At 46.0% G+C, this 25,804-nt stretch overlaps 1 protein-coding gene across 3 annotated transcripts in view; it reads left to right on the forward strand.

The window, feature by feature from the left end:
• SBNO2 (strawberry notch homolog 2) overlaps nt 1–25,804 on the forward strand; it is a 119,685-nt gene that overhangs the window by 22,695 nt on the left and 71,186 nt on the right. For all 3 annotated transcript variants that reach the window (XM_075902659.2, XM_075902658.2, XM_075902660.2), the window contains exons 2-3: nt 20,826–21,046; nt 22,583–22,665. In XM_075902659.2, coding sequence (XP_075758774.1) covers nt 20,921–21,046; nt 22,583–22,665 — 209 coding nt within the window. In that variant the 5' untranslated portion in view covers nt 20,826–20,920. The remainder of the gene's footprint in view (nt 1–20,825; nt 21,047–22,582; nt 22,666–25,804) is intronic.

Raw genomic sequence — 25,804 nt, forward strand, 5'->3', positions numbered from 1 at the left:
AAATCCCGGATGATTGGAAAAAGGCATCTTTAAAAAAGGGAAGAAGGACGATCCAGGGAACTATAGGCCGGTCAGTCTTACCTTGGTTCCTGGAAAAATCATGGAAGGGATCCTTAAGGAATCCATTTTGAGGCACTTGGAAGAGAGGAAGGTGATTAGGAATAGTCAGCATGGATTCACAAAGGGAAAGTCGTGCCTGACCAATCGGATTAGCTTCTATGATGAGGTAACTGGCTCTGTGGTTATGGGAAAGTCAGTGGATGTGATATACCTTGACTTTAGCAAGGCTTTTGATACGGTCTCCCACAATATTCTTGCCAGCAATTTAAGGGAATGTGGATTGGATAAATGAACAGTAAGATGGCTAGAAGGCCAGGCCCAGTGGATAGTGATCAGCGGCTCGATGTCAGGTTGGCGGTTGGTTTCTAGCGGAGTGCCCCAAGGTTCAGTTCTAGGACCGGTTTTGTTCAATATCTTTATTAATGATCTGGATGAGGGGATGGGTTGCACCCTCAGCAAGTTTGCGGATGACACTAAGTTAGGGGGAGAGGTAGATACGCTTGAGGGCAGAGATAGAGTCCAGAGTGACTTAGACAAATTGGAGGATTGGGCCACAAGAAATCGGATGAGGTTCAACAAGGACAAGTGCAGAGTCCTGCACTTGGGACGGAAGAATCCCAAGCATTGTTACAAGCTGGGGACCAACCGGTTAAGTAGTAGTTCTGCAGAAAAGGACCTGGGGGTTACAGTGGATGAGAAGCTAGATATGAGTCAACAGTGTGCCCTTGTAGCCAAGAAGGCTAATGGCATATTAGGATGCATTAAGAGGAGCATTGCCAGCAGATCCAGCGATGTCATTATTCCCCTTTATTCGGCTCTGGTGAGACCACATCTGGAGTATTGTGTTCAGTTCTGGGCCCCCCACTACAAAAAGGATGTGGACGCATTGGAGAGGGTCCAGCGGAGGGGGCTGGAGCATATGACTTATGAGGAGAGGTTGAGGGACTTGGGTCTGTTTAGTCTGCAGAAGTGAAGAGTGAGGGAGGATTTGATAGCAGCCTTCAACTTCCTGAAGGGAGGTTCCAAAGAGGATGGAGAGAGGCTGTTCTCAGTAGTGACGGATGGCAGAACAAGGAGCAATGGTCTCAAGTTGCGGTGGGAGAGGTCCAGGTTGGATATTAGGAAAAACTATTTCACTAGGAGGGTAGTGAAGCACTGGAATGGGTTACCTAGAGAAGTAGTGGAGTCTCCATACCTAGAGGTGTTTAAGTCTCAGCTTGACAAAGCCCTGCCTGGGTTGATTTTAGTTGGGATTGGTCCTGCCTAGAGCAGGGAGCTGGACGTGATGACCTTCTGAGGTCTCTTCCAGCTCTATGGTTCTATGATTCTGTGAGTATTTGAATGATGTAGGGCTGGCAGAGCTATAGCTATTGGGTAGTCTCATCAACAGAACATAACGGCCAGGCTGGGTCAGACCAAAGTATCTTGATTTGACACTGTCCCTTTAAAAATGCTCTGAAAGAATCTGCTGAGCTGCCATGGGTGAATGGTTTTTGGACACACTTCCTGCAAGGGTCCTGTCAGATCTGTAGAGTCCTCCCACCTCCATGTTTTCCCATGCTGTGCCTTCCCCAGTCTTGAGTAAGAGAGAATCCCTTTGAAAAGACTACTCCATGCTGAAACTAAGTCGGACTGTTGCTACACTTCAAAGGTGAATGTGCTATGTGGAGCCCGGGGTCAACTGGGGACTCCCCCGCTGAACCCGGGCTCCGTGCAGCGCTGCTGCTTTGAAACGCCGCAGGGAGCCTGGCGTCAGGCTCCACGTGGCATTTCAAAGTGGCAGCGCCGCATGGAGCCTGGGGTCACTGGGGGAGTCCCTACCTGATCCAGGCTTCATGTGGCGCTGCCACTTTGAAACGCCGGGAGGAGCTTGGGGACACCCCATCTGGCCCCAGGCTCCATGTGGCGCTGCTGCTTTGAAGTACCCCCTCTTCTTCCCCCCTCCACCTTGTTGCTTCTTTCTGATAGAGGCAGCAAGGGCCGGGGAAGCGAATAGTCGGCTACCCTGTCGATAAGCATTTGCTTTTCGAATAGTCGACTAGTCTTTCACATCCCTAGTTAGCAGTACCTCTCCTGTAACTGGGTCGTTGCTGAGCACTGACACTTCCTCACCCACAGCCTGCGTTATCTTGTGGGCTAGCCCCCATTCACTGAAGTAGGAGACAGCAGGACCTACTGCCTTGTATGGTGGCACAAAGCATTTAAAAATTGGAGCTACCTTCGGCTTCTTTCAGTGAGATTTTTCTTTCCACTATAAATAGATAGGAAAGACACCTTTAAAATTGTTCCCATGCATGGACCCAGTTTGGCAAGTTTCAGCATGGAGTAGTCTTTTAAATGGCTAAGTTATAGCCCCCTGAAATGGCTTATGATGGAAATGCTGACACAACTTAAATGTTTTTTGAATAGGAACACTGTAATAAAAAGCTAACTGTGCAGTTACTGAAAACTGAGCTGTGATTTTAATCACTGGAGTTTGAATGTGTCAGGAAACCCTTCCAGGCTTAATTGAGAGAGGTTTATATTCTTCTTTGAAACATAATTTTAAGTTTAAAATCTTTCCAGTCTTTTTGGTGACACAATCTTAGAACTGTAAATGTATGAAAAAGACTGCCGTCGCAAAATACGTGTTGAGCCAGCCTGAAACAAGTTTAAAGTGACATTTATGTATCAGTAAGGAGGCAAGCTTTGATGCCTTTGTACAGCTTTTTCCACTGTGGGTGATAATGTGGTAAATCAGTGTTCCTAGCTCCTCTGGTAGTCCAGCACATAGGGTCAGGAACTTTTGGGCTAGGCAGACACCATGCACTCCTGAGTTGTGGGGTATAACTGCAGCTTTGGTTGGCCTAGCTCTGTCACTTTGTTGTACCTCAAAGTTCTTTAGTTAGGTCAACCTTACCCCTGGTTCGGATGGGGCTAGGTCGATGGAAGGTGGATTACCATTCCGTATTGATGGAAACCCCCTCCCATTGATGTAGGAAGCCACTGCACTATGACCCCACAGCAGCCTAGCGGCAGCCCCATAAGTGTACAGCTGTAGTGTAAATGTACCTTAACGTCACTCCCTTGTTTCTTGAGAGAGCAATTGGATCCCACGGAGGAGAAAGTTGGTCTTGTGGCTGAGGCACAGGATAGGGAATTTGGAGACCTGGGTTCTTGCCTCTACCCTACTGGATGACCTTGGGCAAGTCGTTTCTCTCTTTCTGTACCTTCGTTTCCCTCTCCCCAGTAACAGACTGGTACAGCACATGCCTCCTTCACTGGCATGTTTTGTGGTGTAGTTTGTTTATAAAGCACTTGGAATTCTTTGGACAGAAGTGTTGTCCAGGTCGTGCCAGACACGGTACATTTACTTCAGTGTTAAGTGTTAGGGCTGCTCATGATCTTACAACATGTTTTCTTGCAGGATAGAGACTCAGGTAATGTGAGCAGGCAGGACTCCATTGAAGTCAGACACTGGATGCGTGTTTGCCCAGGATGATAATGCCCCGATGAGTCAGATGCTTGGCTGAATGTACTTACCCGTGTCACCCGCGCCGCTCTTTGTGCGCGCTCATAGGGGTTCTACAACCTTGTGTGCCTTTGAAATTTCGGAGCGCAGCCACGCGTCTATGTGGTGTATAGGTCTCCCCAGAAATGTTCTGAGAGTTTCTTGGCAAAGTTGGGGGAGGAAGGCGTTTTCTTGCAGATGACTTTTCTACCTGGAAGTAGAAATACGTCGTTTTGTCTCTGACCAGATAAAAGGGCTCTGATGGGATTCTGCCTCATCCCTCCCTGTAACGTGCTTCCCTTGAAATAAACCATCCTGACTGTTTGGGTCCTAGCTTCAGCAATATTCCCTTGCTATAAACAAAATGTTTGAATTTCATGTTGAGTCATTCAAGTCAAGGCAGCCTGTGAGTGAAGGGGGAGACTGTGCTTTACAGCCAGTCCTTTGTGAGGAAGAAATATGAAACTCTGAACTGTGGGTTGTTCCTCTGACAGTTCTGCTGATGGAGTTAGTCTGGGGAAGCATGAAACATAATGTCCTAATGTCATTCAGCAAGCTGAATGAGTGACAAATGAGCTCAGAATTGCAGATAACTCAGCAGCCAGAAAGTTGTATTGTGCTGCGTTGAGTTAAAAGTTTCTGTAGAAGCTTTAATGGAAAATATATTGGCATGTGGGTTAACAAAAGTTCCTCTCCAGTGTGTGTGAGCCGTAAAACAGCTGAAGCATTGGACTGATTAATTTTGTTGTTTTATTTAAGCTTATGGGTCAGAATGGAAGTTTCTTGCTTTTTTCTTGGGGAATTCAGGGAGTAATCTCTTGGGCCCACATCAGCAGCAAGGCTCAAAAGTAAGCCTTTCCAGATTTCCAGGTCTGAGTATTTATTATTGCCTTTCTGTAGTGCGCTTCACCTGTGAGTCTCAAAGCACATCATAAGCATGAACGAGGTAATACAGCCACCTTACTTGATGGGTTAGCTGTCTTACACTTGGAGGCTCAGAAGCACAGCGGAGTTAAGTGACTCCTCTGTTATTTGTGCACTTGAACTTGCCTGCACAAGGAAGTTGTACTGCTTGAGTTGCTATCTGTAATAGTTCTGGAACAGCCCTCCCGGTGCAGATGCCATTATAGTGCTATAAGGGAATTTTCCACTACAGGTTGAACCTCTCCAGTCTGGCAACATCTCTGGTCTGGCATGAGTTTAGTTTGCTGGATGGCCACTTACCATGGGTGTGGCCGAGTTTCCCGCAGTTCCATAAAGTCTGTTTACAGCCACCTTTCCTGGCTCTCTGTGTTCTGTCCTATTATTTAGCTATAATTTACCCCTAAATGTCATCTAAGAGCCCAGTGAGCGGTGGGAGTGTTGGGGATGCTGCTAGACAATGTTGACCTCCTGTGGTTTGGTAAATTAGGTCCCAAGGTGCTGGACTAGAGAGGGTCAAGCTATCGTAATCCTATTCCATGCTGGAAAAGGAATCACTAAACTCTAGCTAGGGATCTTAAAATGTGTTTAAGTAATTGTGTAACTGCTAAAAAGGTCAGTGATTATATGGGGGGGAAGGGACAGGGATGGCAGCTCCCTGAAGCTGGTGCTTTTGGGGAGCTGGCTTTTAAGATGGCTCCCACATGTACTGGGAGCCTGCTTGTAACCGTGCATGTTAACTGTGTGCACTGGGGCGGGGAAACTTTTTTGGATTAGGGGCATTGACCCACAGAAAAATCAATTGGGGGGTGACGCACAAGTGAGAAACAAACAAAAAAAACCCCTCACTGGTATGACATCTGACTGAGAAGGAGAAAGACCTTCCCCACATTCTCCTCATGCAGCACAGCCTTTGGGGGGGCCCAGGCTAGTAGATTTTGTGTGCTCCAGATCCATCATGGGCTCCCCAATACTGGGAAGGAGCCCCAAGCCCTTAGGGGGGCCAGATCCTGCCCCTAGGACTGAGGTTCCCCAGCCCTGGTGTACAGTTACACTGTTCTATCCCTACTTACAGCTAATACGATAAGGCACTTTTATACCGGTGTGTCTGCATCCACATTAGAATCTGTAGCTGTTGATTGAACACCGCACCTTGAACTGCCATATCGGTAGCTTGCAAGTGTGGACCAGGCTCAGTGGAAAAGCAAATAAAAGAATTCAAGAGTCCTGGATTCCAGGCTGTGCTGTTTATGGAGAAGTTTTTTCCCCAGTTCTTCTACTCCCTTTTTTGGAGCTTGGCATCCCTTTTGTAGTGTCCCAGTCAAGGTGGATGGACAAGGGAGGGAAATAATATACTCAGCTCTTGGGTATTTTTCATTGTTCTGCCCTGTGACTACAGGTGTGGACGCCTTTGAATAATTGCACAAAGTGAATTTATTGCAGCCTCCTGTAGGCATTGTGTTTTATATATATTCAGCTCTGTTTACTTTTTTACCTGAAGAAAATGCAATTGGAGAAGCTGATAATGCGGGTTTATTTTTGAGAATATAAACGGGCAAGTCAAGACATTCAAAGATTCCCGCAGTAATCATAACTCGTCTGCATTGTACATTATAGATGGAGACATTTTAACAATGTACTGAGTGATATAAAATACTACAATTGAGCAAAAGGGCTGAATTGTTATTTTTAGAAAGACTTCCCGATTCTTGTGCATTTAAATTCCCAGCCAGGGTGTTGCATTGATGTAGCTTCTTGTATTGAATTAGACCCACATGTCTTTGCAGAGTGCAGTTTCTCTGTTTGTGTCCTCCGGCAGTTTAGGTTTTTCCAAGTAGCATTCATTGTTTGTACTGCTCTATCTCTTTCTGTTTTTATAATGCAAGAGGCCTCTCTCCAAATGCGGCGTTATCCAGCTTCTGATCCTTTTCCTGACACTTAGAATTAGGTCTGTTACACTGCTAACTTCAACCCACCTGGCTTTGTCTTTTGGATCGGCCGAGTTGTGGGAGAGCAGAGATTTTCACTGAAAGGCGCAAATTCCCTTCCAATGAGCACTTTTGATTCTGTAGTGTAGGCTGAGCCCCAAAGGAATGGGGTTAGGAGCTGCTTAAAAGGTACAGTTCTTCCTCCACAGACAGTAGAGTAGGCACTTGTATCTTTAGAACTCAACTTTTTTTTCCCTTTTCCCACCTTCTTGCCTGTGTAGATGACAAGAAATTTTGAAATGATCATGACTTTTCTCCCCTTTGTTTACAAGTGTACCATTCAAGCAGTTAATGTCAATTCCCCCCCCCCCCCCCCAAGGTAAGTTGAGAGAGATTTTTACCCCTTTCTTGCTCAGTTCTGATATGCTAGGAATGCCAACTTTACAGTGTTGGGGTAGTGTAAAAATCTGAGCTTTAAAATAAATGTATCCCAGACACATTCTGGTGTGCCTGGAGCATTCAGAAGAGCCAAGTGCCATAAGGTGTGTGGTATAGCATGCCCTCAAGTGACCCCATTGTAATCCCATGCAGTGTGTTGGATATCTCTTATGTGGATGTTCTCCTCTGCTGTCTGTCATAAGTAGACTTGGTTCTGGTCAGAATCAGTTTAAAGTTGGGTTTGTTTGTTAATTTCCTAATTTCTAATGCTTTCGAAATTGCACATTAATCTGCGATTGGGTGAGCTGGATTATGTTTTGCACTAATAAGCTGATTTTTTTGTTTGTTTAAAAAACAGTTTTAATTTACCTATTTGAATCTACCGTCATAGTCTAGGTTGGTAGGGACCAAACTCTGGATTCCGAATATTTGTCTTTGAAATACAAATTCATCAATCTATTGCTGAGGAACTGTAAAAAGCCCCTCCCCATGAATTACCTGAGTGTAGTTCTTGCTCTTCTCCTGCATTCATTTGGGGGAGCACTTTTCCAAGTGTATCTGATATGCAGATGCCCAGACAAGGAGATAAACAAGGCAGAATCATATTGAGTTTTTCTCTTTGAGGAACTAAGTGTGCCCAGTGAAAAGAGCCTAAACCAGCTGGGGAAAAGCTTTCTATTTTTAAAGATTACAGGCAGTCCCCGGGTTACGTACAAGATAGGGACTGTAGGTTTGTTCTTAAGTTGAATTTATATGTAAGTCGGAACTGGTACATATTGTAGGGGAAACTCTAGCCAAACATTTCTCCAGAGCTCAGTTTTATTCTCCCACACCTCACTTCCCTCAGTCCTTTATTCTCAAGTTGAGGTGTCTGCTGAGAAAAGCCGCTCTGCGTCTCGCTGGTCTGCTGGGGGGGGGGGGGGGCGCAAGCTTCGCGTCTCCCTGGTCTGCTGGGGGGAAGCAGCTAGTGTGGGGTTGCCTCACCCCGTTTGTAAGTAGGGATCTGATGTAAGTCAGATCCATGTAACCCGGGGACTGCCTGTACTGCAAATACTGGAAAGAATGTAAAATAATTATTTGGTGCTTTCCATTTCAATATAGATTTGTTGGCTAAGGAGACAAGTACCTGCTAGTTTTGATTAAATTAAACGTTGTACTCTCATAACATCCCTCCTCGGAAAATCTCTCTGCTTTTCAGACACTAAGGCCCCCCCCCCCCAGACCCGTGTCAGGTTTCTAAACTCATTGTACAGATGGATATACAGAAGAACAGAAAAGATTGTTTCAAAATTGTCACAAAATATGTCATTAGCAGAGCAAATTAATTAGGAGTCAAGATTTCCAGCCTCCTTTTGTTACTCAAGACAAATTGCTGGCTGGTTTGAATTAGTACTTCTCTCTGTGTATTGTTTGAACGTAAAGGGGAACTTGCATTTGGCTTGACTGGTGAGATGTGAAAATCTCTTTTCAGTTTCCCAAGTTCCTTAGTCTCTAGTTCCTAATTCTACTGGACACACGCGGCGCGCACCCACACGCGGCGCGCACCCACACAATGTAGTGGCCCATTCTGAGCTGTTTGCTCCTGGCAACTTTTGTCAGTTGATATGAGGAATCAGGGAGATTGGTGGATGTAGCAAGCTTCCCGATTTCATTTGCATGCAGTGTCTGTGGATGGGCAGATGGGAAGAGAATGATCGCTGGGACAGATCAAGTTCCCGAGGTCTTTTTGTTCGTGTTAGGCCCTTTTTAATGCAAGAACTGCAGAGCTGACTTTGACTGTCTATATTGTACATACCTGTGGTTTCCTAGCCAGCTTTCTGTAACAGCCTAGCATAGAGGAAATGCTTGTATCTATAGAAGATGAAAAATGCAACTGGTGGTGTACAGCTACCGTACAAGTGTAAACCCATAAAATGGGCATCACTCGTGATCGTATTGATCCCGATTTATAGCAGAGCTGCTCATTGAGTTTCTCCAGTTGCCAGCTAGTGTGAGTTCAGATTAGATTGCCCCACACACTGCTGTCCTCCAGAAACCCTACGCCGCTTTTGAAAATCTAAATCTCTCTGTTCTTCACTTCCAAGTAGTCCTATTCCATAGCTGCAGACAAAGGCTGCCCCATTGTGGGCCCGGAATCAGTAGTGAAACGCTAACATAATGAACTCTTTAAAAGTCTATTTATTTTGAAACTATTCATATATCTCAATCAGAATGACTCCTGATATAATTAGATTGCTCATCGCTTTATCTTGCTGTGTAGGAGAACAGTTTCATTATTAAGCATAGGATGTCCAGCCATTAAGGAGTGAGCTTAATGTTTTTTTCATGAGTGTGTGCAATCCATCACTTGAGTGCCGCTGCGCTAAATCATGCTGAAAGATCGCTTCATTAGTTTTCCGCCATCTGTACAGAGGGAAATTTACCGTTCTTGTGTTTATAAACATTCCCTGTGTTCTGGTGGGGTTCCTCATCTACATCTGCCTTGGCAGCAGCATCTGCGCACTGCTTTGCTTGAGTTACTAGCTGTGCTCAACTGTTGGTCCTTAGCAGCAGTTCCAATGGCTGCCTTGTTCCCTGAAACATGAGTGGACCTCACTTATAAATAACGTCACTCTGGATGTTGAGACCAGAAGTGTCTGAAATTCTTTTGCTCAGTGACCTCTTGTCACAGTGAGTTCCACATGTAAAATAAAGTGTTTGATTTTCTTAGCTGTACTTTTTGAAATGGGGTGACCAGACCCGAACTCACCCTGGAGAGCGTGGCTATGCCAGTGATGTATATCATGACATGTTCGGTATTTCTACCCCATTCATTGTACATCTGTGTGCTTTTTGGACCACTATTGGTCGCTAAGCTTTTCACTGGGCGTTCTGTGCTGGTGCCCAGTTCTCCAGGGCTGCCAGTTGACTGCTTACAGTGTCTGGTTACCCAGCTGTATAGTAAGCATTAGGGATGTTAGATATGGGGTAACTGAATAGTCGTGTAACTGCACAAAATGTTGTCGGTTACACGACTCTTCAGTAGTCCCCGGGGTTGGGGACGGCAGCCAGTGCGCTCCCAGCCACGCTCCCAGGGAGTTCCCTGCCACCCCGTGCTGCTGCCTCTGTATCAGAGCTGGTCCGCAAGGGGCACCAGTTTAAAAACCAGCTCCCCACACAGACCAGCTGCCTGCTGCCTTGTGCTGCTGCCTCTGAGGCAGCAGCGCGGGGGGGCAGCAGTCCCTCTCTGCGAGGGTCCAAGCTCCTTGCAGACAGAAACTGCTGCAGGGGAGGGAGGAGAGGCTGCCAGGAAGCAGCTTCTGTCCATGGTGGCCCAGGCCCATGGACAGAGGCTGCTTCACGGCAGCCTCCTCTAGCCCCCCCCCCCCAAGCGTTGTTGCCTCAGGGGTGCGGGGAGCAGTTAGCCCTGCGGAGCCGGTGCTGGGGAGAGAACTGGCTTTTAAGCCGGCTCTCCCCCCCCCCCCCCCCCCCCCCCCCCCGGCACTGCTTCCTGCTTCCTCCCCTTTCTGCCTCTAATACAGAAGCAGCACGGGTGGTGGGAAATGCAAGTAGTTGACAAGATTAACCAATAATCCTAGGCTTATCGGTTTGTCGACTACACGCATTTCCCCCGCCCGCTGCCTTTCTATCAAAAAGTGTCCAAGCGAAGTAGCCAGCTTAGTAGTCGTGTCCCGTGTTTAAAACTTCCTTGGCTAAAACTTGAGTGGAATTTTGATAGTTTTATTTCCTTTTGTTGACACTTTGGCACTTTTCAAAGATATGGAACTGGCTTCTCGAATTTTGACCTGCTGGGAGCTGCTGGACGTGTCTGTTGCAGAAGTTTGCTATGTCATGATGAATGAGATGACTTAATGCAACTTCATATGGTAGAAGTTCGGTTTTTTTTGTTTGTTAGTTTGTTTTCCCCACAAAGCTACATTTCTAGCTCCCAGGAGAGGGTGGATCAGTTTGACTCTTGAAGTTGAGATGGGTTTTGTAGGCCAGCTTTCTCACAAGTGTTGAGCAGTGCCCAGATGTCTCAAGGCTGGTAGGACAAAGTGATCCTCGAATGTATTTTCCACCTGTGACTCTAGTTACAAAGAACTTTGCCTGTTGAGTTTTGAAGGTGACTTCTAACAATGTCCAGTTTGAGAGCTGATTCATTTCCGTCTACATAGTGAAAGTGTGATAACTGCTCCCCATGTTAGGGTCACGTCTTGCATCTCTAACTAAATGATCTCTGCTCATTGCTTGCCTTGGAGGTTCTGATGTTTCTAGGACAGGGACAGGTGCTTCTAGTGAGGTGGCTCCTTGTTACAAGATCTTAAAGTGGGGAGCTGTAACTTGCCAAAAAGGGGGTTATTTGCTGGTCGGTTGGGAAGTGGGGTGGAGGAGGGAGAGGAAGGGAGGAGGAGGAAAGGATTGCGTGTGAACTTGCTGAACCATTTGAATTGAAGGTTAAAGGTTTCTATTATGTCTGCCCTTGGTAATGTAAAGCCTGGAGCAGCCCCAGCCCCAGCGCATGGAAGTGAGACATTTGTGGCTATGTACAAAACTTACTCCCACTTGGTAATTTTCCCTTACTTTCGGGGGAGAGGGTGCTGAACAATATACCCCGCCCCCCCAATGGTCACCTCTCCTTAGTTTTCATGACCAGTATTGAGTTTGGTTACCAGGGTACATGCAATAGCTCCAGAACTTTTCAGATATGCCAGCCCACCAGCAAGTGGTCCATATCGAAGTGTGAGTGTGCAGTGAGAGGCATTAAAAACTGAAGTTGTGGCAGAGGGGCAGATGGTTTTTTATAGAACCCGCTGTTCTATGTAACCTCGGTCTCTGTTCAGAAAACTGCGTTCTGCAGGAGGTTGGTTGGTTTTGTGGCAGTAAATGTAGAGCGTGTGAGGTCAGGATGAAGTAGGGGACCCTTTACATGTCTACACTTTCTGGCTTTTTTCTCCTCTTGTGATGATCTTTTTACCGAACACAGTGACCACCAATGGACCATAGTGCTCTGGTTTCTCCAGTATTCTGTTACTTGTTCAACGACAAAGAGATTTTATTCCTTCGGGGTGATTTAGAATTGCACATATGTGCTTCAGTTGATTGGAACCAAGGAGAAGCGTACATGGCTAGATCATTAAGTGGTAGCCAATGTGATCTTGTGAGTCAAGGTAGCCTCTCCCTAGCCGTGCATGCTACCACTGATCTGGTTTGGGTAAGTGGATGATTTCAAAGGGATTAATTTACTTTCAGTGTGGAAGACTTTACAAGAAACTGTTTTCTAGTGTGTAGAAGGAAGACACTTGGGGTCTATGCCTAATCATGCCACTGGCTTTGTTTGTCTTTGCACAAGTTATCTTTCTGTGCATGAGTTTCTCCCTCTGTAAAACAGAACTATTCCTCACTCTGAGATCCTCCTGAAAATGCTCACTGTCTTAGTGCCCAATATCGTTTAGAGTCTGAGAGGATTTCAGGATCTCTGAAGCTCAAAAGTCTTACGGTTCCTCTGCTGTTTTCCCTCCTTTTGCTAATTAGGCACAGGCTGTTGTGTAAGAGTTTTCCTCGGGAGCTAAAGTACATTTTTAGAGAAATGCACTCTGTGCTGTAGAGAACCGCTCAAGTGCAATGTAACGTTGCCAAGAGCCAAGACGTGAGATACTGTAGAACAGACAGGGAGAATTTCTGATATTGATTTTACCCTTCATAAGTTACTGTTTGTTGGAGGTATAAATGAAACTGTACATTTGCTTCAGCTGTTACGGGAATCACGGCTTCTGATTTCCTATCCAAAGCTGTTACAAATGTAAAAAACCCCTCTGGAGAAGAGAACAGACGCACTATTGTAAAGGCACCAGAGCATATTGATGTCTCTAAAGCAGTCTGTGACTTGAACCCATAGGTCAGCACACCTCACCCCCTTGTCCAGTAACTGCTGAGCTTTCCTCTTGGCCTAGGAAAGGAGATCAGTATAGAAAAACCTGCGTATGCCGCTTGCTGCTCTATCCTGGGGGACAGAGGACCTCCGAGGTTTTATGTAAATCATTTCTCCTCTCCCCCCCCCCCCACTTTTCTTGTTTGTGTCTGTCTGGTTGGAGGACTGTCACCTGCTGCAGCCCCAGGCTACAGGACATGGTGCTGTTTGGAACATCTGAATGGGGACGTCACAGCAGAACCAAACTTGAGCTGTAGGTCTCATCTCCCCCACGTTTCATGGAGGGGCTGGGCTACTGCAAGTCAGATTTCACCCTTCTGGGATGAAGCTATCTGTGTCCTGCCAATATCTCCCAGTTGGAAGAGACACGTCAGAAACCTAAAGGCAAGCAAAAAAGTTACATCAACTATGTTGTCATTTTTGCATTGCATCAAGGAGGTCAGGAAAGACCCTAGACAAACAACCAGCTTGACATTGCATTTAAACCCTTTGCTGTTATATTCCTCTTAGACAGGACTTGTAATTAGTGCAGTAATATCAGAGCAGGTCAAGAACAGTGGGTAGAGTAACAAGGAACAAGAGGGCAACGTTGAAACCAAAAAAGGAAAAGATTGAACAAAACAAAGACCTGTAATCATCAGTAGCCAGCGCTTAGGGCATCTCTTCACAATACATCCTGGGTTACCATCTAAAACAATCCAGATATAGATTCATGCTAGGGATGTGAATGGTTAACCAGTATGCATTGCCCTTCCTGGGTGATGCTGATCAGTTAGGGTTAACTGGGGGGGGCTGGAGCAGGCCCCACGCCTACCACAGGCAGGGGGCTGCTCCAGTCCCTTGGGGGCCGCTCCAGCCCAGCTAGAGCAGCTCCCCTGTCCACTGTGGACTGGATGGACTGGAGCAACCCCTGCCCACCTGTCCCCATTTAATTGGTCAACTGGTTAAACAATGTGTAACTGGTTAACTAATGAAATGGGATAGTGCATCCCTAATTCACAGCAGCATATTCTCTGTTCCTCTTTTGCAAATTCCATTGAAGTAAGTGAATGCATGTGACGTATGGTGGGAGGAAGAAGTCCTTAGCTGTTCTGGAACTGCTGAAGGCTGGCTAGTAGATGAAGGGGACTGAAATCCACGTTGTGACTTTAGCTAGTACTCAGCATGCTAACTGACCATTTTGGGGTATATGCACTTCTGGACTTACTGACGATAAACTCAGAGTACAGCTTTTATAGAATAAAAAAACCACTTCTGCACATGAAATAATAAGCCTGATGTAAAACTCTGGAAAAAGCAGGCAACTAGAGACTAGGAAAGAGGTGTTTCTTTTACTAGTCATTAGTCGTTAATCTGAATTAACTGAACGTGATTATGGTCAGATAACTTGTCTAAATACTGGCAACGTAATGTCTCTATTTTGGGGCAAGGTTTTGCTGTACTCGTCCAGGAAAATTGTCATTTTTCTAAAGATTTCTTGATTACTTTGATATTTCTTTTACTGGGGTACATAATTTATAACTGGGTATAAATTCTGACCGTTATAATTTGTCTGATTATGAGAACGGACGAAACACAGATTAGTTGTCTTGTGGAAATCAGATCAGATTTCTGTAATCAGTTTAAACCTTCCCAGAAAAAGCTCTGCTTTAATTTGTTTAAGCCTAGAGTTGCTTTGAGCTTAACTGGTCAGTTTAACTCAGCATAATTTGTGTTCTGCTGTATGGCCACACCCTGCTAAGCCTGCAGCTTCTACCCGACATAGATTTGTGAGGTTGCATAAACCATACGAGTCCCACTGTGACTGCCTCTGTATTTAAAAGAAAAAGGGAAACCTTTTAAACCACCAAGTGCTTAGCGTCTGGCAAATGATTTATTTCAGTTTGAGCGCCCTGGTCATGTGAGAACATTTAAAAATATGCCCTCAGAGCTTGTGTTTAGAACTGTAACTTTTTCATTTTTCCTTTTTAAAACAAAATCATATGAACAAAGTGTTTGTAGCTCTATTCTGAACTAGCGTGTTATATTGGCAACCCCCCTGAAATGGCTTTGAACAGGAGAGCGCATGCACATCTAAGAAATAGCAGCAGGAAAGTCTTCAGAGGTTCTTATCAAGCTGTCCAGCTTTGTACAGTGCTCTGATCAGGGATAAGTTCAACTGAAAAGTGTGTGTGCGCGCTGGCTTTTATTAACTGTCTGACAGACCCAATTCTCAAACTCGGAGTGGTTGTTTGAGGAGGAATTTCGAGATCCTGTCCAATGATCAGTTCTACACTCAAAAGTTAAGCTGAACAAACCTATGTTCAGCTCTGTTTTAAAAAGAAATCTACACCCCTGAGCATGTAGTTAATCTGGCCTAAGTTAAGGTATTGTAGGTAGTGCAAGGTTGACAGAAGTCTTCCATTGTTCTAGCTACTTCCTCTTGGGCGCAGGGTAGTTTACACCAACAGGAAACCCCGCCTGTCACTAATGAGTGTCTACACTCTGAATCGCAGCTGGCCACTGGAGCATTTCAAGCTTAGCTCAATCAGCAGTAGGAAATGTCATTAGAAGTGTGATATGGTAAACTGGCCATGTCTGGAAGCATCCCTTGCAGAGCTTGATAATACTACTGCAGTGAAAACCGGTGTTTATAGAGACATTTATTTTGTGCCTGTATTGCAGTAGTGCCTAGAGGTCCTGCTCAGGTATCGAGATCCCATCATGCTAGGACGTGTACACGCTTAGAACGAAAACATGATCTCTGACCCAAAGAACATATCATCGAAGTATTAATTTTAAAACAATTTAATGAGTTTTCCATTGTAGCTTATTGAATTGGAGCCTTTTCATCAAGTGCTGTAAAGTTCTGTGAAGACTTGGCACGAGGCATATGTTAAAATATTGTTTTGTTTTCTGGACAAATACTATATGCTCAGTGATGGAATTTTAATATAGAAATTGGCGCTTTGGCAGCTTTATACTGAGGGATGAAACACCTCCTGTTTGATAAATGGCCTACTCCAAATTCTAACTGCCACGCATTTGCCTGGGTGTTCTATTTAAAGGGACACTTTTCACTTGAAATCTAGTTGGGTTTAAAAACATGAGCTAAAAGTCATTTCCGTTACTGCACCTGCCTTAGCGCTAATGTTTGTGGATTTACAGCCCCAGATTCTCACAGCCTCCAGAGTGTTTTTCTCTCCCCTGACGCTGTATAATCGGTTGGTTTCCCAAGAGTTGTCGGATTCACAAGTAAGCAAACTACAAACATGGGGTGTATTTCTTCCTCTGCCATGCTTCTTGGGGGAAGCCATCGTCAAAGAGGTCACTTTCCGTAGCCAGGTCCTGCCCCCGGTGGTGCGGGTGCCAGTGGTGGAGGGGATGGGGGTAAAGTGTGCACTCCCCGCAGCTTCTCGTCACTGTTGGTCTATGCTGGATTTCAGTGAATAGTCTGAAATGTGTCTATCAAGCTCCAGTTCTCATCAGTCTTGGCTTCTTTAGCAACTAGGGCTGAGAAGAGAACGACCCTCGCAGTCAGATATGATGGGTTCTCAGCCTTTTCCTTTCTGAGCCCTCCTTATCCCCACCATGCTATAAGAAGCCAGGGCCTGCATTGGGGGTAGCAAGCAGGACAGTTGCCCTGGGCCTCATGCCACAGAGGCCCCTGCAAAGCTAATGGCTCAGTCTTTGGCTTCAGCGCTGGGTGGCTGGGCCCAGGGCCCCAGCCGTCAGCCCCATGCTGTGAGGCTTTGGCTTTCTGCCCTGGCCTCCAGCAAGTGTAATGCCGGCCCTACATGGCGGCCCTCCAGGGAGCCCCAGATCCCTGGCTGAGAACCACTGCAATGTGAAAGATTAAATGGCTACCCATTTCAGATGATGCTTATCGGTTAATGTTTATTGGTTCTGGTCAACTGGTGGGGGCTGGAGCAGCTGTGCCGGCAGGGGGCCCACTGGGTCAGCTGATCCTGGGCTGCCTGCGGTGCTGCCGCTTTGAAACGCCTGGAGCAGCCTGACACCGGGCTCTCATGGCGGCATTTCAAAGCAGCAGCACTGCATGGAGCCTGGGGTCAGTGAGGAGTCCCCAGCTAACTCCAGGCTCCAGGTGGCGCTTTTGCCTTTAAAGTGTAGCAACAGCCTTAGGGCTGTTTCTACACTTCAAAGGTGGAGATGCCCTATCGACTAGTCGAATAGTTGATGCAAAATGCATCGACTATTCGATTAGTCAATTACCCGCAGTTTAACATTCCTAAAATCATGATGCCTAAAGGAGCCCTTCATGCCCTACAGCCATGGATTGCTGACTACCATTATCCAGGTAAGATCCCTCCAGTCTCTGGAATCCAAAATGCACTTTGCTCTCCCGGCTGACTAGCCCTGTTCCAAGTACTGGCCTGACACGGATGCTAGTACACGCAGAACTGAATGCCGAGTCCTGTTCATGTCACTGTCCCTTCCAATGCAGGAATAAACGTGCCACCCGAAAGACCACTTCTTTTTGAAGGGATGCTGTTGAGTCAAAAATGGTTTTTAAAATGTCTTGTGACAAATGACACCATTGAAGGATCAAAACGGTACACTTAAACTCCTTTTACTTTCTGTGCTGTCCTTTTTGCTTTATCTAGTGTGGACAGTGAAAATGCACTAGTTAGTTTCACTTTGCAAGTTCTCATGCACCAATCCGCCACTGCAATGTCCAGGCAGCAAGCACTGCAGGATAATGGGTTCTGGGGTTTGGAGGTGGGGAGGGGGGAAGGAAGAGGCGAAGTGTCATGTTGAAATCAAAAAGAAATTATGGAAATCTCTCCTGCACCTAGGTTTTTCTCAGTGTTTGCTTTAACCATAACAGTAACTGTACCTGAATGAAGCCAGATTATACCCAAGTGTGCCCTTCTAAGCCTCTCAGAGCATGTGGCTGGTGTAGCAACAGATAGTTGACAATGTCCTTCCAGTTACTTCCCAAGTGCCGAAAACCATTTGGATTCTGTTCAGGGTTAATTCCTGTCCCCGAGCCAGGGGTTATTCTATGGACGCATTGGTTGTCCTTAATGGGTGACGCATAGGGTGATGGAACTTTAGTGACTAAATTTGTTTAAGACAACACTGAGTCCCAGGGTTGGTATTTTAAGCCTCAAACATTGTTTAGGACTAGTTTAGGAGAAGGGGAAATCTCAGGTATGTACTTTGCCTTTTTTGTGGTGATTTTGGGGTTCTGGTAGCTAGGCTGTGTAGCTGTTACTCATCAGTAGGATGCTCAGAAAGGAAATCTCGACTTCTTCCGAAAGGAGCTAATATGTGACAATGAAATACCACAGGTAGCTTTTAGTAAGTGGTATCTGAAAAAGAAAGCAAGAGAAACTGAACTAGGTTGAGATACTGGAAATGTGGGCAACAGATTTACACAATTGTTGGCATGACTCAGGCTGGCCAGTCAATTGCATTTGTGGTAATTACTAGAAGAGGTGGATAGTTCAGTTGCCATGGAAATCAGCCTCTGACTTAAGGGAGCGTATGCCAGGTCCCAGCGGAATAGGTAGTGAATGGTCATTTGACTTGGTCCAAGCCAATCAGTGCTTCAGTAAAGGTTGCTGGAAATGAGTTACCATCAGTGTAGTGAAAAGAGGCTCAGAGTGGGTTCCAGTAATGAGTATGCTAAGAGCAACAGAGGAGAAGCCACACTTAGGGATGGGAAATGAAGTTACCCACCAAAACATTTATATAGTCTTTTTAACCACTTCTGCTGGCTCTCTCCTTGTTCGTTCTTTGCTCTGGCTGGGGACTCTCAAGGGAACTTAGTGTAGGGCTAGAGAACATGATTAGCAGCATGCCGGTGGCCAGTCTACACTGGTGGCCAACCACGCATCCAGGAATGCAAGAGAAATGCCCCATGTTCACAAGTCCCTCCATTGATACAGAAGCCTGTGCTAGCTAGGAAATTGTCTAGCACGGGGGGGAGTCTACACTTACTGCGCTACAGCCGCACTGCTGCATTGCTTCAGTGTAGGCCCTGCCTGTGGGACGGGAGGGATTCTCCTGTCAGTGACGATAATCCGCCTCCCTGACAGCTGGTGGAATTCTTCCGTCGTCCTAGCAGTGTCTGCACTGGGAGCTAGGTCTGTACAGCCGTGTCTCCCAGGAGTGTGGATTTTTCAAAGAGAAGTAGCGATAGTGATATAAAATCCTAGTGTAAGGGGGTTGAGACTCACCACCATGGTGCCTCCTGCTGGTTACGCCAGGAATTAGCTCAGGGCTCCCTCTTCTGGCTGGTGTCTCCTCCATCGTCGTTCTGCACCCATGTCCTGCATCCTCCCTGGTCAGGACCCAACTGTGCTCTGCTCTAATGAGGAGCTCTTTATAATCAAGGCTGCCCCAGTAAGCTGCCTTTTGATTGGCCCCTTCTAACAGTCTTTTCCTCATTGGCTGGGTCTCTGTGCGAGCTCATTCCAGCCAGAGTGGGGTAGCCTGACCTACTACACCCTCCTGAGACCCAAATTGGCCGGTTTTTGTTAGGTTAGACTTTGGAGAAAAAGAGGGCTCCATATTTAAGGCCTTACAGGGTACGTCTAGACTACAGGCTTTTGTCGACAGAAGTTTTGTCGACAGATACTGTCGACAAAACTGTCGACAAAGAACGTCTACACTACATTCAGTTCTGTCGACAAAGCAAGCTGCTTTGTTGACATGGGCTGCTTTGTTGACATGGTAGTGTAGACGCAAAGGACAGTTTACATGCAATAACACCTTCTGTCGACAGAAACTCTGTCGACAGAAGGCATTATGCCTCATAAAATGAGGTTTACCAGCGTCGACAAAACTGCTGAGTTCTGTCGATGTTATGTCGACAGAACTCAGCGGTAGTGTAGACGCAGGTATTGTTTTGTCGACAAAAGTGAACTTTTGTCGACAAAACTCTGTAGTCTAGACACACCCACAGACACTGTGGGTACGACTACCCTGCTGCTATTTTTTCTGAAAAAAGCTATGCAAAATGTGCTATGCATTTTGCGTAGCTTTTTTCGATTCTTTTGTCGGAAGAGGCTTTTCCGACATTTGGCCTGTCTAGACTGGGCCAAATGTTGGGAAAAAATCCTCTTTTGAAAGCCCCTTATTCTTTGTGGAAAGAAGAATACAGGATACAGGGGCTTCCGAAAGAGTGTTTGCTCTTCCGCAAAAAAAAGCAGAAGAGCAAACGTGTTCCCTAGACATGGAACAGTTCTTCTGGGATACCTCTGATATCACGGAAAAACTGCGTGGTATAGCCATACCCTTTATAAATTGTGTTTATATGGCACGCCTTTAGTTGTAGCCTGGGTACTTAAATTCATAGCCTTGCTAGATACCAACAATCACGGACACAGGATTTATAGTTCATGACGTCAATATGTAATCAGTTAACCTCGTTTATCCTGCAAGTGAGAGAGAACTGAGCCTGTGATGCACAGGTTTTAATATGCATCCTAATTACCCATCATTAGGGTCAGTACCAAATTGACTTAACCCAAGGCTCTGCCTTGCATTTCGGTTGCTTTCCAAGAATGTGAGTTTGCCACATTGTCTGTCAGTGGTGAGTGAGGCCTCGCCTCTTGTGTCATACAAAGATGAGCAGGTATTGTGAAATCCGAGACCTTTCACAATTGGGTTTGACTCTCAGCTGATCAGAATCTTTTTAAACCTTGTGTGTGTGAAATAGACTTTGGGGTTTAACAGCACTTTCCAAATCCTTTGCTGCTCTACTGATTGCAAGTTGCCAGCCCTGGGGTGTGCATCTTCATTAGGAAAAAAAATGTGTTCTTAACTTGTGTTAGCCAACAACAATTTTAGTGGAGACAAGGCCTAGACAAATCTGAGGCTCTCGTATAGTAACTCCGTCTGTTAATGCTTGTGAAAGCATTGATCTTCACTGGAGTTTTACCTTGTGATAGTTCCCAAGTTAGCTAACGCACGTTAAGAATACACCTAGTGAAGACAAGGCCTTGGTCTTCATGGTGAGGTCCAGGACTGTACACACCCTGAGCACAAGCCAGTCTCTCAATTAATGGAGCTAGATGCATTTCCTTGCACTCAACGAGCTGACACTAGAATTTCTTTTCTCCGTTAGGCCATGCTGCAGGGTGAAAAGCACAGATAAAGAACCTTCCACCACTCAGGATATTCCACCAGCCCTGACAACTTCATGCCGCAGGAGACAGCCTGATGCCCTCAGCGACTCCTGCCATGGACGGAGGGATGAACTTTCCACAGCATGAACACCAGCAGTCGGGCAATACGTTGTACAGCATGCCTAACCTCCAGACCCAGCTCAGCGTTCCTGCCATAGAGGTGAGGGCTCACTCTGTCTGACGTGGAAATGTAGGTGGGAGATGGATTTGGGAACTTTCCTCAGAGGGAGTTACAGCAAGGTTGAAGTCCGGGGGAACCATGGAAACATTTATAGTTGCTGTTTGGAAAATGGGCTTTCCAAGTTGCTGTCCCATGGCATGCCGTATTGATTTCTAGCACTAGATGGTCCCACAAGCCGTGTTGCCTTTGAAGTTGGGGAGAAAAGCAAAGTTGTGATTGAAATGTTGTAATTGTAAAGCCCATCGTATCGCAGCTTGCAAGACACAAGACGAAAACTCAAAGCTGGGTTGCCAGCATTCCACTCTTGTTTCTACCCCTGCTTTTCTGTCGAGTACTGGAGCATGAAAGTGGCCCTTGCAGCTGCCTTTTCTGACATTGGTCCAGGATTGAGTCAGATTTGATTAGCACCTAGTCTCAAGCAGGATTGGGTCCCCACCACTGTGACATGCTATCCAAACGTGCTTTAAAAAAGTCCATTCTCCAGAAATCTTTAGAATGAAAATAGAGTGCCCCTTGGGCTCCAGTACTTTTCAGTCTCTGATTGAAACAACTTAACTCTTGCTTTCCTGAAGTTTGTACCCCTCTAATTCTGGCTACTGGGAGGCGTTCAACACTTGCTGCCTACCTGTGGAAGTTGGGTGTAAGCAGTTTTGAGGCCATCTTGAAACTGATGAGGACTCTTAATATTTTCAGATACCCGCCTGCCCTCAGAAAATCAGGAGCGTTTCAGGTGACTCAAGTCAGGCACCCAGAATGAGGCGCTTCAAATTACTACTCAGTTTGAAAATCTTGACCTTTGAAAACCTCTGAGAACAATCCTGTATTTGTTACTCCTTTCTCCCAGTTGCAGTCCAGTCAATATGCTGCAGCTAAAATCCTGCCCCCTGCCGGCCACTCCAGGCTGTATGAGAGAGAGAAGCAATTGATTGCAACAGATGTAAATTCTGTAGCTCAGTAGTTACAGCTCTGGATCTGGGTTTTGCCCTTATTTGGACACAGAAATAATAATTAAAAACTCAACTGCCACATTTTCTCACAAAAGTCTGTGCCATTTTGGTCAGTGAACAATCGGCAAAGGAGATTAATGTCAGGAGTTGAAAGATGACACAATATCCTGTTGGTGCTTTGGCTTCACACTGAAACAGAACTTGCTCTTGGTACTGAAAGATGCCGGGGACCAGTAAATGTGGCTGTCTAGGCATAAACCTGCCCAGACTAACTCCAGGTTCTCTGAGGCAGAGTCCAATTTCTACAGTTTGAGATTAACTGTGTATGAGGAGGGAATAACCTATGAGGATAATGACCCCCAAGCTCTCCCTGGAATGAATAACAAGTCAGAAGTGATGTGTGGCATTAGACTAACCACCTATGAAGGATTTAACGCTCCCGCTGTTTGTTGCATGTGGGGAGAGAAGAGCGGTCCCAGGAGGAGGCGGAATTCTGAGCTCCCAGTTGGGTTTAGCAGAGTTGACGTTTTCTGATGGTGGAATTTTTCTCGGTTTGTTATGCTTTCAGAACTCGATGCTGGCTCCTGATTGGTGGAATTCCTTCTGTTCATCTGCCCCTTTCTCAACTCCATCTTTCCCAAGTGAAAGCCAGTAAGTGCCGTGTGTATAATTCTCCTACGTTTGCATACCCAGTGATTCAACTGTTCCTTCGTTCACTTTTTCACTAAGCGATGGGGAAATAGTTGCATCACAGTGTTTGTGGTATTTTACAAACTTCTACATCTTGGAAAAGATACAGCCTTTGTGAAGACATGGGAAATCATTGCCTCGTGTAAGCTTTGAAACTGATTTAGGGGAGAGAAGACCTTGTGAGTCTAGATTTGTTACACTAATGGTGTTCATAAAACACACCATTAATCTGCTCTGGTTGTTCTAATGTATCATAGAGGTAGGTAGCTTTATATGGCAGGGGAAAAGGAAGGCATTTCTGCTCTGAGGGAGGCAGAGTGACATGTTTATGGATGAAGTAGTATTAAAAGCTACGGTAATATAGATGGTTGGAGGCTGCTGATTCGGAGTAGTACTGTCCTGGCTGTATTAAGCTTCCATTTTAAATGACCAGCACGTTTGTATTCAAAATGCACATGCCATTTAACTGAGCAAGCCAGAGTGTATCAAGACCGTTGCCTCTTTCTCAGCTTGCAACTGACACGGTTTGCTAGTAACCTCATTACTAATCCAGCAAGGTGTGAAGTGGTGAGAAGTATTAGTTGATGTGAGAAATTGTAACTTCCTCCTAAGTAAATTCCCACCATCTGTGTACACCCTGAATAGCGTATGCTTGTAAAAGGCACAGCTGCGATGTTTTCAGTAAACTGTGCATAGGAACAGTGGCCTCCATTTGGTCGAATTCTGGCTTACAGTTTTCCTTATAGACTCACTGGAAAACCTCAAGACCTAGTTCAGTACCTTGGCGATAAGTGCTTTGGAATAAAATGTTTTGAATGTTCTCTATCTCCCGTAGAGTAGGGATGTGAAGGACCAGTTGACTAATTGACTTTCTAATAAGCAAATGCTTATCGACTAGTTGCTCCCTCCTCCGCACTCCCCTCTCCCCCCCGCCCTCTTTCAGACAGAGGTAGCAAGGAGCGGGGGAGAACTGAGGGGTACTTCAAAGTGGCAGCACTGCATGGAGCCAGGGTCAGCTGCTCCGTGCGGCACTGCCACTTTGAATGCCACAAGAAGCCTGTCAGGCTCCTTGTGGCATTTCAAAGTGGCAGCTCTGTGTGGAGCCCGGAATCACCTGGGGACTCCTCCGCTGTCCCTGGGCTCCATGTGGCACTGCTGCTTTGAAATACCACGGTGGCCTTTCAAAGCAGCAGTGCCTGCACGGAGCCCGGGGTCATCGGGGAGTCCCCAGCTGACTCGGGCTTTGGTGCCTTCGCCTATGAAGTGGAGGCGCCCTATCAACTAATCAAATAGTCGATGCAAAAACGCACCGACTATTCGATTAGTCAATTACCCGAGACTTAACATCTTTCCCCTAGAGTCAGTCTGAGCCCCTGTGAATGCGGCTCTCCTCATGAGCACCAAGCTGTGTGCTCCTATAGGTCGTAAGAACACGGGCTGTGATGCACCTTCTTTGGGGTTTCCTCACCTGAGGAGCCTAGCAGCAGGGTGCAGTGCTAGCAGTGCATTGTGCCACCACAAAACGGATCCGAGCTCAGGCTAGGATGTTCAGGCCAATGAGGGCTGGGAAGGGGTGCACAGGGACATGGGGTCGCTTTCAGGCCTGCCTAGGGAATGGAAGGAGGGGCACAGAGGGGCCAAAGGTGAGCTGCATCTGTGCCTGGCTGCCTGTGGGAGGGTTGTTTTGAGCAGCGGAGAGGGGCTGATGGAAAAGTGCAATGGGGCTCCCAAAGCTGGACCAAGTTGTTCACTTGTGGAATAGATCCCTGGGCATTGTTTGGGGGACTTTGCCCATTTGAATGTCTCAGTCAGAGAACAGAAAGCTCCCTTCTGATGAGCCTCCCCCTTTGGGGTTGGGCTGTGGGCTTCGTTACACTTGATTTTAAAACCTGCTTCTGTGAGGCCCAGAAGACGGGTCGACAGACTCGGGCTTGCGCTGCTAAAACCAGCAGCATAAACATTGTGACTCAGGCTTTGAAACCTCCCCCGACTGGCTGGGCTTCAGAGGTCCAGCTCAGCCCAAATGTCTGCACAGCTGTTTTTAGCGCCCGAAAGCAAATCCCACGAACCAGAGTCTGGTCACCTAGATGCTGAGCCTTGCGGCTGGGGTTTAAATCACTTACCCTGTGACTCCCTACCTAGTCACCAGCCATGAGAATCCAACTACTCTGTTCAGATTACTGCCGTGTTCTCTCCCTTGTTTTTCTTTCCGCTTTTCTCTGCCATCCCCATCCCACCTCAGTGTGAGAGACAAGTTAGCCAGAAATGATGGGCTGAACAGAATGACTTATACAACAGATTTTGCTAAATGGTTACCAAAAATCTGTTGTGCATGTGGTGGAAGTTATTCAGCCTTGTTAGTTACTCCTCAGACCAGGAATTTGGACAGAAGTTATCAGATAAGATCAGCCTCTTTGCACTTAGCCAGGCTGTCTGTGTGCTTGGAAGAGGGTGTGCTTTTTTTGAAAACGATTCCTGTAAATTACACTTTCTGTATCCTCCAGGGAGCTATAACAATTTGTTTTGCTCTATCGAACCACAGGTTGATACGGTATTTATCTGTTGTTCTTTCCCTTCTGTCTGACTGTTTGCTGTCTTTTTATCCTTCACTTTCCCCCGTTCGGTGCCAGTACTCCTCCATTGCGCTGGTGACCTTATTGCTGACCCTGCCAAAACTTAAGCATACATGTAACACAGAGCAGTCCAGTTGATGTAGGAGTCGTATTATCATACCTGTAGTAATAGATGTGTCTGAGTCACTTTAGGACTTTGAGCCTATCATAGCATTTATTTAATAAAGGATGCTAAAGTTAGGGTTGCAAAATGGTTTCAGTTTTAGCTCCCTGTTTTTGTATGCTTATGAGTTCCCCAAAAATTACTTTTCAGATGAAATTTTCCATTCTTTTATTCCATACAAAGGAAAGACTTAAAAAAAAGAGGAACTTGTAGCTTTTAGCAGGTTAGTTAGACTCATGTAGACGGGAAATACATTTTTTGCTGGAGAGGAAGAAGATGACCACAGTTGTCTGATCACACAATTTTTAGCCAGATGTAGATGAGCTCACAAAACATTTACTAAATTTTTAATTGCAGCTGTTTT

Source organism: Pelodiscus sinensis, chromosome 32, assembly GCF_052426305.1.
Source record: "Pelodiscus sinensis isolate ZL-2025 chromosome 32, ASM5242630v1, whole genome shotgun sequence".
In the NCBI taxonomy this organism is placed as follows: Eukaryota; Metazoa; Chordata; order Testudines; family Trionychidae; genus Pelodiscus; species Pelodiscus sinensis.